A 14,647-nucleotide genomic window follows, 5' to 3' on the forward strand; every position below is an offset into this window, starting at 1 on the left:
ACTGTGCATTTCAAGGGGGAAAAATTCCTACCTTGCTGGAAAAAAATATAAATATGTCAAGAACCAAGTAGGTCACAGAGCGCCACATGCAATTTTGATATAAACAGGAAGACGCTGTCTTGTTCACCCACTTGGTGATAAAGATGTGGAAGAAATTAATGTTTTTTTCTTAAAGGAAAGATTCTGGCCCAATCGTAGGCAATTTTTAGCATGCTAAGCTAATTATCTCTGTGGAGAAAGGTGGGGGTGGCAGTCAGAAAGATGAATACAGACATGGACACTCTTCCTTTGGGTACATCTGAGTCGCACAGGAGCTGGATTCACCCATGAACCCACTCTTCTCTGCAGCAGAAGAACAGGTAACATTTTCTTGCATACAACTTCTGTGTCATTGAGGTGCATGCTCTCTTTGTTCTCTCCATTAGGAAAAGCAGGGCTTGTTTCTAGACTATGAAGTTGCTATTCCTTTTCTTCCTCATTCTGTTTAGACTTTGCATTGCTCTGTTTTTGTGTAGAGATTTCTACTGTAGGTTATCTTTGGTTACCAACACAACACATTTTAAAGTATTCATGATCAAAAAGAAATATTCATTTCTTAAAGAGTCCCCATTAGAGTCAAAGATGCTCATAAATTGAAGATGAGGGACTGGGGAGATGGTTCATCCAGTAATATGCCTATTGCTTATACATGAGAACCCGAGTTTAAATTAACAGCACCCATGTAAAAAGTCTGGTGTGGCAGAATGTACCTGAACTCTAAGTGATGGGCATCAGAGATAAACGGATCCCTGAATCTCATTGGCTGGAAATCCATGAGCTAGCTTCAGGTTCAATGAGAGACTTTGTCTCAGAAACAATAAATAAAAGATGAAGAGTGACAAAGGAAAGCATCTGATTCTGACTTCTGGCTTCCTCATGTGCCTGCATCAGTATGTACCTTCACACACACACACACACACACACACACACACACACACACACACACACACACACACCCCAGCACTAACAAGTACCTATGCCACACATACATAATACAACACACACTCAAAAATGAATGATGAGTAAGCTGAGTAAGTGCCAACAAGTACCATTCAAAAAACTTTAAAAAAGTGACCCTTGAAAATTCCATTCAACACCCATAATCAATCTACATAAATCTTTTCGTCTCATTCAGTTTAAATTCAGTTTAAGATAAGTTTTTTCTGTTCTTCTGACTCGTGTTGGGGTGGCTCAGTTCATGCATACTGCATGTCTATGAATTTGTCTTTTTTTTTTTTTTTTAATCGAGAATCTCATCACTTTTCTCCACAGAGATCATGAGTGCTTTGTAGGATGTTGCCTAGATTTAATTGTCCATAGGTTATTTTGCTTATTTTCATTTTTGCAGTTTCCTTCTGAGTAGTTGATCTCATATGTTGGTGGCCTAAGATTCACTTGGGACGCTAAGTTACAAATTTTTAATGAGATGTTTCCCAGACCACATACTGAGAACCAAGGTCTTTGAACATCTGTGTAGCACGTGGCCTTTACTCCAAATATCTGTGTTTTGACTGACAGTCCAGATGTATAAAAAGAAACTCCGAACTTCAGAAATGCCAAATTAGGCCACTATAAAAGAGAGGCTAGCTCTAAAAATACCTTGACTATCTAGGGATTTTAAATATAGAAATTCTTTTACTCTTCAAATTTTGAAACCCTTGTCCCAGTATCTAAGCTCATTATTGTTTAAATAAATGGTTTTCCAATTGTTCTTGGATGTAGAGATTCCCTGATCATACTTCCTTTCAGTTAAAGACAAAAGTTTTTTATGTCCTACAGATAGGAGATCCTCTTGTCACTGAACAGACATCTACAGCATACCTATTGTGTGCTGGATGCTACATGGGTTGCTGGTATTTCAAAGACTCCACCTGAAGGGACATCACAGTTGCTTTTAATAAGGAGGTAATTCTTCTAACTTTGATATACTTATGTTTTGTTGTAGATACATTTAAAATGGGTGGAGATGCTCTAGGGAAAACCAAATGTGTGCTGTGAGTGAAAACACTGTAGCTGTGAATCTCTGCTCAGATCGCCTGCTGAATCAAGTTCTACTTGCTCATCAGATGGGAAACGATTCACTGTTTGTTTATGGGAGAGTAGGGGAAAGATTTTAGACAATTCAGCATCTTCTTCAGACTCTTTCCCAAAACCCCCGTATCCAGAGAATATCTCTGCACAACATTGAGAAATCTCATGGATGACAAACTTTGTCTCACCCAGCGCTTAATTGAAAAATCTATTTCCAAATATAGTCAAGACTTAAGGCAAAATAAAGGAAAACGGAAGCACAAAGACCATTTCTTTTATTATTTCTTTTAGTGTTGTGTCAAACGTTTAAGCATACCTGATGGGACAGGTTACCCCTCTTGGCTCCTGAATCAGCTATATTTCTCTAACCTGGCTTGCTCTGCCCACAGTCTCTTCCCCTGTGGTACAGGGGAGGTCGACACTCAATTCCTTAATGCTCCGTTCCTTTGCTCATCTTTCCACTAATGGCTGGACTCTCTATTTCATGCCACAAGCCTAAATCAACAGTGCTAATGCCTCCCATAACCTCTGGCTCCTTTCCCGCGTGTTGATTTTTCCGGGGAATGTGTACATTTTGGTGTTGACAGTACAAGGTATATTCCGTGCTCTCTCTTGAACTTAGCAGGTTTTGACAGATTGATGTGAGGACAGATGGCCATTACAGGCTGAAGGCTGACAAGAGGCAGTTCAGAGCATTGTTAAGACACTTGCAGAAACTCTCAGCAGTGCAGCTCCGTGCAGAATGTAATTCAGACTATAGCTTTTTTATTGCTGCCTATTTTCTTTTGTCAAAAGAGCCTGCTGTGCAGAGCAACAAATGGCTGCTATTACCCAGAATGTAATGGGTGTCAGACAAATCACGTAACACAAACAATCAAGAGTATGTAGGTCATATTTCAACAGAGCACAACCTTAGCAATATTTATGATTACTGCATTGAAATGTGCTCTATAATAAACAAGTACCTCTACATCACTCACACTTGTGCACTTCTGCACTGCCGATCTGGGAGAAGTGGCACACACTCTACAAGTCATCTTTTTAAACAACCCTTTTATTTAAAGGAAAAAGTCAGAGACAAGTTTTGTTTTGTTTTGTTTTTCATTATGTGCCACGAAGTGATTTTCTTTGAGCAGCTCTCTTCGGAGTTTGTTTGTTTAATTGAGTGACTCTAATAAACGATGAAGCTCCTGCCCTGTGTCTTGAGCCCTAGTATTCAACTAAATTCTGCAGGACTCTTTTTCTTGCCTGTGTGTGTGTGTGTGTGTGTGTGTGTGTGTGTGTGTGTGTACATGCGCACACAGTTTATAACCTGACTCAGAATGTCCTGCTAACTCTGCCGTTCACTTCTGGTTTAACTGAACAGCAGGATTTTGCTTGGGTTCTATGGCAATTTAGGAGTTGAAGGAAAAACACTGAGGGGTTAAGTTAGCTTAGAAGTTCACCGAGGCAGGAAGATGGGGCAAAGACAAGCAGGTCTTGTCTTTCTCATGTATCCCAGAGCTTCAGAACTGGAAGATCCTGTCAGGAGAGCAGAGAGAAGGCCAGTACACTGGGACAGCAGCTACTGATGCAGAGGGCGCTAAAGCACTTGGCTGGTCTCAGTTCTTCTGATGTCCTCCATCTCTTGCTCATTCCCAAGAGTCAGTTGTGGACCACAAAATCCATCCACTAAGGTGTGAACACTTAGCACCATAAGGCCTCCTATGCATTACCCTGGTTTTCTGGCTGGCATCCATTTACACTGACATCACGAATTACTTTGCACATCGTCCCGATCATTAAGGATGAAACTGACTGCAGAAAAGCCTCAAGACTTTTCCTACAAAAAGCACCTAATATCCCAATTTTCACTTGTGAAATTCAAAGTTGAGGTTACTACTAATTGCCCCTGAAGTATTTTTCTACAGACCTGAAGCTAAGAACCTGGAATTGCAGTTATCTACCACCAAAACCCAAACCTGAGGTGAGGCTGGAAGTCACTTTGTTATCCTTGGCTTAAATAGACAATGGGATAGTATCATTTCCAGAAAAGCAAACAGAGGAAAGAGTGAGCATTACAGATCTCGGGCCGAGATGAATGAGGCTGGAAATAGAAGCTAGAGGGTAACATGCCAGCAAGAGTGGCCAAACACTACACCGGCCTCCAAACTCTCCCTTTCATGGATGCTTCCTCAAAAGGAATGGATTAAATAACCTGCCAAAGTCACTTCGCACTTTCCTTTTTTAAAAATTACATTTATTCATTTCTAATGTATGTGTGTGGTGGTACATGCGTGTGTGCATATGTATGTATGTGCACAGATGTGTGTCTGAGTGCTTAAGTATATGAAGATCAGAGAAGAAGCCACAGGAGTTGGTTTTAACTCTCAACCATAGGAATCCCAGCTCTCAAATTCAGGTTGTCAAGCTTAGCAACAAGTGCATTTAGCAACTGAACCACTCACTGGCCAACTTCCAAATTTTCTGTAGCTGTTTTTTTGTTTTGTTTTGTTTTTTTTTTTTTCCGTTAAACTACTAGATACTGTAGATATTTTGCTTTTTCTATTTTTCTCAAAGCATGTCAAATGCAGAACAAATAGCTACCAACAGGACAAGTTGCATGTACACTGTCAATGTTTCTTTTAGAAAAATAAAAATTCTTCTCTTAATCCAAAAATTCAAAATAGAAGAAATTAGAAATTAATTCATTAATTTGTGTTTCTTTTAACCACAAGTTCACTAAACTGCAATTTGAATGATTAGTTATTTAACAAAGTGAAAATACTCAGTTAAAAATAAATGACATCACAAAATGCAGATGATAAGCAACCATGGAGTGCCCAGCCCCAAACAGGACATCTGTAACAGAACGGCTACCCCTAAATTTGGAGATCATTATGGAAGAAGGGGCAGAGAGATATTAAGAGCCAGAAGACCAAGCTGACTGTTACAGGATAGTGTCTTCTAGGTATGCCATGCATTAACCCATGAACTCTAAACAATGTGGCTGCCTGTGTAAGACCTGAATAGATTGCACCAGGCAACATGCCAATATATGGACAGAAAAAAGTTTCACAAGGTGCCACTTATTGAAAAAACAAAAAACAAAAAAACAAAACAAAAACAACAACAACAACAAAAAACTACAGACAGTAAATGGCTGCTGAGGGAAGAAGAACCAGTGGTTTTTCCTTCTTCTTCTTCTTCCTCTTAATTTTTCAGGGATGAGACCTCAGTCCTAACTGGTTAATCCTAAATAAGAACAGCACTATCTGTACTCTGTGTGTGTGTGTGTGTGTGTGTGTGTGTGTGTGTGTGTGTGTGTGTGTAATATATAACAATAATAATTATAGAAGAAGAGGATGTAAAATTAAGAGGTGTGGTTTGGAAAAGAGTTGTGAGGGGTGGAAATGATACAAATACAGTGTGTTCACTTATGAAATCCTCAAACAAATAAAATAATGACAAATCAAATTAGCCTCATGTCCATTCCATTCAAAACAGTGTAGCCAAGGATATGTGAACAGAAGGAAAGATGGGCAGAACTCAGTGGTCCCAGAGTGAAAAGACAGCTGATTATTTTGTTCTGCTCATTTATTTATCCATATAAAAACAGTTCTGTTGTGTTCGCAATGTTTATAGTGATAACCAAAACATTTATGCATACACATAAAAGTTGGGGACCAGTCATTTTTGGTCCCTAACCAAGTTCCTTCGTGTCTTATGTTTCAAACCATCACCTTGTTAAGCTGACACTGCTTTGCCATTTCCATTTCAGACACAAAAATGTGTTGGTAGTGTCTGAAAAATCTCCATATGCAATAGATTTAAATGCCTTCTGCCAAAAGAGCATTCTCTTTTCTCTCATCTTGCTTTACTAACAACAGCTATTTTGAAATCAAATTAGTTTTTACACCTGTAAAAGAGAAGAGGTTTTGTTTTGTTTTGTTTTTTTATCAGCCACAACAAGCTAGCTTAGGACAATCACAAGGAAGTCAGAGCAGCTGGCAATACCTAATAAAACAAACTCCCTATCTCATCCCTCCTGCCTCCCAAAGATGCTGCAGATGGGGCACACACATTATTCTGGAGGTCTTAGAATTCTGTTGAGTCTTTACATTTCCACTTAAATGTTTGGGGAAACTCACTGAAAAAATTTAGAGTAAAGTAAAAGAGGACAGTAAGAGGGTGCATGCAGCAGCTTCATAGACCTTCTCTGTCTCAACTAAACAGAATAAGCAGGTAGATCAAAGATCAACCAATCAACTGTATGGATGTTGTTTCCATTCCATTCACCCCCTGCTGCACCTGTGGCAGACATCACTAATTGATCATGACATTCCCACTGAGTACAAACTTGGCCTTAGAATCTCTCTCAACACAGTGCTTCTGGCAGCCAATACCGATCAATGGAACTTGGCAAGGGGGAAGAAAACTATTTAACATAACAGATGCCAACTACTATCTTTAAAATCCAGAAAAGAAATCTAATCTACACTCTAGTCAGATGGAGCTACTTTGAACCCGGAGTTCACCAGGAAGCTGCTGTCAACATATAGCTTTTTCCTAGATAATGGAATGGGCAGAGAGTCAAAATAATATTTTGTTTAAAATGCCAATCAAGAATTCCAGAGTTTGTGGCAGTGAAATAGTTGTTAACAGAATCTGAAAGATCTGTTGCTTATACCTCCATTTTCTAAATCCTATACCTGTACCAAAAGCAGTATTTATTCAATGTTTGGAGAAATAGAAGTAGGGTAGTGTGTGCCATAAAAGAAAATAGAAAACACCATATGTGAAATTGCCAAAGAGAGACCAGCAATGTTAGAGATGGATGAGACTTGACAACTTGAGAAGCAAGGTGAATAGGCCTCAGCAGAACCTAATATGGACTGGATGCCTATATGATATGTTGGCAGTCATACTCAGTCTCATTTAACACTCACAGAGACTCAGTCACTGAGTTGAACTTGACTTTGTCTAACATCAAAGTGGGTTTTGTATAGCTTCACTAAGATGCACTGTCTCTTTGATCCTAATAGTGTACTTTTATTTTTATCTTTGCTGTTTATATGGTCTTTAAATTCAAGTTGAATTATATGCAGTTGCCTTTTTTTTTGTAGGGCACTGGTAGTTAAATACTGGAAATATTGTATTTCTGCTTGTGTTCTGCTACTTTGAGTACAACAGAACTCGTATTTAGTTGTTGTGAATATAATCTAAAAACTGAAGACTGACCAAGTGGATTCCAGGGATCACCTAGGCCATTCACTAGAGCAACAACACTGCTTTGATACTACTTCCAACCCTTAACAATCTTCAAAGTTCTAAGTCTTCTGTACAAACACTTCCTTAAACAGGGATGGGGTGCCACAGTGGTTTTTGGAGGACTCTCTTTCTCCTTTGTGATTCCAGATGTCCAATGTTGTCTATTTAGCAATGCATTCTATAGAAGATTAATAAGGGGAGATGATGGGCATCTCTCACTACATAGAATTCCTTCTATAGCCAAAATAGTAGATGTTACTATAAAATTCTTCCTTCAACCCAATCTCCTCCTTTATACTAACTACAGGACTTCATTCTCCACACCTTTCAGCTCCTCCATGTGACTCATCACCCCAATTCCCTCTATTGTATAACGCAAGTTGGCTCCAGTTCAGCTTCTCTGTATAGTTACTGATATTGTGCTTAGCAAACTAAAAATCATCCTTTAGGCTCATCTTTCTTAAAGGTCCAAAATATTATATCTAATAACCTGTTTTCCTTTTGTGCCACGTATCAATGAACATTCTTTTCTCAATAAGCTATTAGACCATATCTCAAACTTGAGAAAAATAACTTTATACTTCCTATGGCCAGACTCTGTTCTCAGCACTATACATGGAATTTTTTTTTTATGCCTCATACTGACTGTATTCTCACCAAGGCCTGACATATCACCAACAATGAGCAGAGAAGAAAAACAATCCTGGTAAATTGGTTTACATTGTACCAAATACTCTTTCAATGATAATAAAGAATGAAGGATTTAATTAATAATGTTACTATAAAGTCCCTGACAGAAATAAATATACTATATAAAATGTTAAGGATGTCTAGCATCTACAAAATAATCTTGACCAACCTTTCCATAGAGTAGACTACTAAAAACTCAAACTTGTAAGGAAATTACTTAAAACTAAGTGCCTGTACTGGGGAATGCAAATTGGTGGTACAGTGCTTGCCTAGTAAGTGCAGGGACTTTAATTCCTCCCAAATAGCACAAAAATAAATAAATAAGCTTTGGAGAGATGACTCAAAGGTTAAAGACACTGGCCACTCTTCCAGAAGACTCAGGTTCTATTTCTAGCACCCCACATGGTGGCTTGGAAGTCCAGCCCCAGGGATCCAATACTCTCTTCTGGCCTCTGCTGGCAATGCATGCATTCCGTGCACAGACATACATGAAAGCCAAACAGTCATCAAAAAAAAATATAAAACTAAATAAAATATAAAATATAAAAATAAATAAAAGAAGAAAATATAAATAAGTGTTTTATAATATCTTTAAAGGATTAAATACAAATTGTGTGATGTGTTCATATTTAGTAAAAGGCGAAAAATTTATACGAAACTAGGAAGACACCTTGGCGTGAAGACATCCAATATCGACCTAGATGTAATGAGGCATGGATGTCCCCTTAGCACGAGTGGGACTATTAATAGAAATATCATTTTGCAAATCAGTGTAGCAATGTATGTATCAGAATGCCCTAAGATGTTTATATGCTTATTTTGGGCAATAACAACTGCTAGAAATATATTTTGAGGAAATCAGATTTTAAAATTTATGTACAAAGGTTTCTCCCAGAGTGCTATTTCAAAATAGTAACATTATAAAACAACCTAAACATGTAAAAATAAGCATTTGAGCAAATAAATTTCTATTTGTCTGCTCAAATGATTATTATACAATACTGCTATATCCTGATAATAGAGTTTGAGATGGTACAAAAAGCAGCTTATGTCAGGTGAAAACTTAGGCTGTGAGATTACATAAGCATTCACTGACATACATAATGATCCTACAGCTACGTGCCTATTACTGTAGAAAACAGCTCTATGAATATTTTCATTTTAGAACTACAAAGAATTTTTCAACTGACTTACATCTGTGGTATTTCTAAGAGGCTGACATTATTTATACTCATAATAAATATTTCCTTACTGGAAAGCCAGGCATTGGTACATAACTATGCTTGCTCCCTTCAGAAACAGACAGACTAACTCCACAAGTTCTGGACACTCTCAATTAACAGATCACTTTCAGCTGGACATTTACTGAGGTGCACAGTGGTGTATCTTCTCAAACCTGTTTATAATGTTCATTGGCCCAGGGACTGGTATTAAGTAAGACAATAAAGTTTTATGTAAATAAATGGAATGTTAGTATGAGAATTTGTTTCTATTAAAAGACACAATTAATGTGAATTTCTAGAAAAGATACTGTCAAGTGTGTGTGTGTGTGTGTGTGTGTGTGTGTGTGTGTGTGTGTGTGTGTTATTGCAGAGCACTGGAAATATCACAAAAAATCCAGAAAAGAAAATTGCATTTAGATCATCATCCCTCAAAAAACATGAAGTAAAAATTGGAGAGCCTCATGACATTTTATTACTGTGATTTATGCAAAAAAGATGAATGGATTCCTGGTTAGCACACTGAAGCTCAATGCTATGCCCACTGTCTCCTAACAAAAGTGTGATATTTGAATGACTATTTATATGTATCAAGCAAAAATTAAATGAAGAATTGTGTAGCAGCTTTTCAAAAAAACTCACCAACTATTTGTCTTTGCTGGTCAAATAAGAAGGCCTCTCATATAGATAATATGTGCACACAAAAGTTCTTTCTATTAATGTATATAAGTATAATTTATTTAAGAAATCAGGATATGGCCGGGCGGTGGTGGCGCACGCCTTTAATCCCAGCACTCGGGAGGCAGAGCCAGGCGGATCTCTGTGAGTTCGAGGCCAGCCTGGGCTACCAAGTGAGCTCCAGGAAAGGCGCAAAGCTACACAGAGAAACCCTGTCTCGAAAAACCAAAAAAAAAAAAAAAAAAAAAAAAAAGAAAAAAAAGAAAAAAGAAAAAAGAAATCAGGATAAAGGCTAGAGAGATGGTTCAGCAGTTAAGAGCATGGAATGCTCTTCTAGAAGACCTGAGTTTCATTCCTAGCACCCATGTCTGGTAGCTTTTAGCTACCTGTAACTCCAGCTCCAAGTGGATCCAATGTTCTCTTCTGTGTTCCTTGGGAATCTGCCCTCATGTGCACAAATCCACACTTACACACATATAAACATGATTTTTAAAACTAAAAGTAAATATTGTAAAAAGAAAGTTATGCATATACTTACAAGTGAAAGTATGCATGAGTATGTTCATGTATACATAAACCTGTTTGTACATGTATGTGTCATCTGCATTCACACATTATATGCCATGAAATTAACTACTCTGCTGCTTGACCAAACCATGCAATCATGCAGTAGACCTTTGATAAGAAGGTAATTTAGCAAACTCAAAGTGTGAAATTAAACTTAGCAACAATGACCATGATGCATGTAGGCACCAAAGTTCTGGTTGAAAGCATCTTGTCTACCTTACTGTTCCTTTATCCTTATCAGCAATGGCCAGAGCCAAGGACTTCCTGGTTTAGACATCCTGAGACTTACTCTCTGGTGGATGTCAAGAGCCTCCATTTACAACCTAAAGTGCCATTTACAACCAATTCAGAAGTTTGCCTAGGAACTCTTCTGTTAGTTCAAGTGCGAAAGCTCCTTTGTCTCCATGTGAAACAAGAACTAACTAGAGCAGTTCAGAAGTCTCAAATGACAGAGACAAGGTCTCTCTCTCTCTCTCTCTCTCTCTCTCTCTCTCTCTCTCTCTCTCTCTCTCCCTCTCTTTGTGTGTGTATATATATATACACACACATATGTGTATATATATATATACATATATATATACATATATATGAATGAACATTGTGGCTTGTGAAATGGCATATTTTCATTTTTCTCCATTGCTGGAAAGATAAAAATAGTGTACATATATACATATATTAATGATCGATATGAATACATATTAATACACATATATGAATGATAGATATGTATATGATAGCATTATGCTGTTATATATGTCAGAGTGAGAAAATATTATACATGAAGTACTGACAATAAATTTGAATTTAAGGGTTACCTCTGTTTTCCATCTTGGTGACTTCTTACAGATGAATTAATATATCACTAACTCTTATTTTTTTCAATCTCAAAATTGAAAAAGAAAACACTATTTTTCATTAGGTCACTACGGATGTTACTGAAACCACTTAGATGTCAATCACACTTATTGATTGGGAGATCAAATGTGTTAAGTTCAAAATACATTTAATAAAATTCTCAAAAGAATTAATAAAAACATTGCTACTAAAAAAGAAACTGGAAAAAAATAGTCAGTTCTCCATCTACTAATGTTTGGGTCTCTTAACCTGAAGTAGTGTTCTTTGAGAATCCATAGCAAAACCATGTCTCAGAAGCTCTGAAAATGAATAAACCTGTCTCTTTAAAACACTTTTCAATTCAAGGTCTTTTAGGCTTTGTTTTGTTTTGTTTTGCTTTGTTTTTTCTTTTTAAGTAAACAGCTGAAGATACTTTGCAGATGACTTCTTATCCAATTCCACTTGTACTCTATTTCCATGAAAACATAGTCTATCATCGAATATGTATTTCACAGAGAGAAGTTCTGACTGAAATAAAAGCTTACCTGCAGTTCCAGAGAGTTCCACACTTAAGGTTCGCTCAATAGTCTTGTTCTCAAATGGGGAACCCTTGGGGTCACTGGAAGATATGGCACATTTATAAAAACAAACTGAAATGGAGTTGCTGTAGCCAAATGTATTAGAACCCCCTTCCCGTTCTGAAAATGTTTGCATTTCTTAATACTTACTTTGGTGACTCTGGGGTCAGAGGAAGAGATAAAGTTGTTGGTTTGGCTAAAGGAAAGAAGAAGAAACTAATTATAAAATACTGAATCTTTTTCAGATTGACTTTCTGCCACACTCAAGTAGGAAACAACCAGGCAACTGTAAGAATAAAATAAGGAAAAGCCTAAATGTTGGCTAAAAGTCAGACTACAGTCTATTATGCTAAAGCAAACTCCAAACAACATTTGAATTTGTACAATACCATTAGGAAACTCATACAAACACAGAATTGTCCCAAAATGCACCATCTCGTTTAGGACACAAAATTTGCATCATACCATCAAAGAGAAATATTGTTTTCTGTTTTTAATTTGAAATCAGTACACGGTTTGTTTACACTAGGAAATTGCAGAGTAACTACAAGGTGACAGATCGTTATGAATATTCAGTTGATTTTACTCCTAAAATGCATAGTTTTATATCTAGCCCTAAGAATAGGAAATTTCTATGAGACTAAGGCTCAAGCAATAACCATCATCGAGAGATGATGACAAATTGTGGACATTGACCCAGATGGCTTAAATGGAGTTTGCATCCCAAATCTGATAGACAAATGGAGGCATCACATTTACCAGTTAAAAGAGCAATAGACATTTTTCTAAAGCTCACTATTCCTTTCTGTCCTTGAATGCCACAGAATCTTACTTTCTTTAGTGTCTTTTCACAACAAGAAATGCAAGAGTAGGAATTTTCTTGCTCTAATATGTCGACTATTTCTTTATGTCAATCTTGTGCTTTGAGCAGGAAGAAGAGAATAAATAGTAAGAAATATATTATGTGTGTGTGCGCGTGCGCGCGCGCGCACACACACACACACACACACACTTATCTGTGGATATGTATGCATGCAAGCTTTTGTCCATTTTTTCTTGTTAATTACTTTCAGAAGGTCAAGAGGCAGCTACATGTATAATGAAGATCATAGAGTTGAAACAAAAGGGTCTCTGGAATAGTTTCTTACTTTATGGTTGAATACTCTGAGATACAAAGATGTTAAACAATGCCTACAGGGCCATAAAACTGATTCTTGGCAGAGTTGGACACTAAGATGTCTCCTTCCTCCTATTATCAAAAGGAATTTAATTCAATACACCTTAAAGTAATTTAATCAACCCTAGTAATTAAGGTCCCTTGAAATGTAAAAAATATTTATGTATAAATTAGCCTGGAATAAGGTACTTTATGTGAAAAATAGTATTTACATATTTAATTTGTAGATTAGAATTTCGTTTTTAAACAATTGACTAGTAAGTATATCATCTATCCGGTGTGCATCCAGAAATATGAAGCTCGGGCTGTCTTCTACAAATTAGGTACATTGATTAATTGGCTTTTACATATATACAGATAGATGAGCTGATTGTACATTAATTTTTGTGTATGCCTAATTTAATCAGCCTTTCAAAAAGAAGAAATTTATGAACAAATTTTACTCACTTTTATGATATTTTGCTAATAGCCAGGATAATTTACACAGGTTCTATAGATGATACTACCCGATTAGGAACAATGAGGTAAATCACGCAATAAATGTACATTGAAAATCAGAAACAGGGATGTACAACAGGCCAAGTTAAATGCTCATACAAATGTTTCAAAGATTCAGACAGTCAGGTACAGGGAATCCTAAGAGCAACAGAGGGACAGAATTGGCCACAGCCATGCTGAATACCAGCAGAGGCAAGTAGGGAATGAGAGGCCTATGTAGGGGCAGCCCTCCAATCACCCTAAGACTGGAACCCCTGACTGGACATTGGCTCACAGGCACTATCTCATGAGGACCACTGGATTCATTTATAGAGAATTTCCCTGGGGCTGCTCCAAGGGCTGGCTGACCACAGACTGCTAGGACCCTCACAGTTACCCTTCATGTTGATACTCTTTTTGAATAAATATGTATATGAGTGAATGAATGAATGAGACCCAGCACATACCATAGATTAGGCAATTATCTCAAGGAACCAAAAGGTGCATAATGTCACAATGTAAAGAAGAGCAGAAAAAAAGCCCTGTCAGAAACATACCAACACAAGAAGAAAGTCATCTCCCTGTCCTCTTCAGAATAGTCTCTGACTGTTCAGGCCATTTCTACTTTTTAATTTGAATAATTTAAATAATCTTGGAGGGTAAGCGCCTATTGGTTACTAATCACAGGCTAGGCTTCCTTTCTCCTAGGCTTCTAATAACTAAGGGATTTCTTTTTCTTTTGAATCAGCAGGCTTTGTTCTGGGGTGGGCCTTTTGGGCCTTACCACAGATCTATACTTTTAAAAATTCTTCATACAACTGGTCCCCGGGAGAGAAACCATCTTCCAGGGACGTACTTAATTGTTCAATGCCAATGCCATGGTTTGTAAAAGTTTGTGGTAATATTTAATGGTAAATGAACTTTAAGAACATCTCAAACTCCAAAATGATACGAGAGAGAGAGAGAGAGAGAGAGAGAGAGAGAGAGAGAGAGAGAGAGAAGAGAGAAGAGAGTGTACAAGAGAAAAAGAGAGAAGAGATAGAGAACTTCAAACTATATGCTAATTGGCCAGGTTCCTGACCACAGGATTTCAAAGAGTCCAAGAC

At 37.3% G+C, this 14,647-nt stretch overlaps 1 protein-coding gene across 5 annotated transcripts in view; it reads right to left on the bottom strand.

The window, feature by feature from the left end:
- Ppargc1a (PPARG coactivator 1 alpha) overlaps positions 1-14,647 on the bottom strand; it is a 642,727-nt gene that overhangs the window by 22,515 nt on the left and 605,565 nt on the right. For all 5 annotated transcript variants that reach the window (XM_042285986.2, XM_076546284.1, XM_076546283.1 and 2 more), the window contains 2 exons: positions 12,038-12,083; positions 11,855-11,928 (listed from right to left, as the gene is read on the bottom strand). In XM_042285986.2, coding sequence (XP_042141920.1) covers positions 11,855-11,928; positions 12,038-12,083 — 120 coding nt within the window. The remainder of the gene's footprint in view (positions 1-11,854; positions 11,929-12,037; positions 12,084-14,647) is intronic.

The sequence above is a fragment of the Peromyscus maniculatus genome, chromosome 10 (assembly GCF_049852395.1).
Source record: "Peromyscus maniculatus bairdii isolate BWxNUB_F1_BW_parent chromosome 10, HU_Pman_BW_mat_3.1, whole genome shotgun sequence".
Lineage (NCBI taxonomy): Eukaryota > Metazoa > Chordata > Mammalia > Rodentia > Cricetidae > Peromyscus > Peromyscus maniculatus.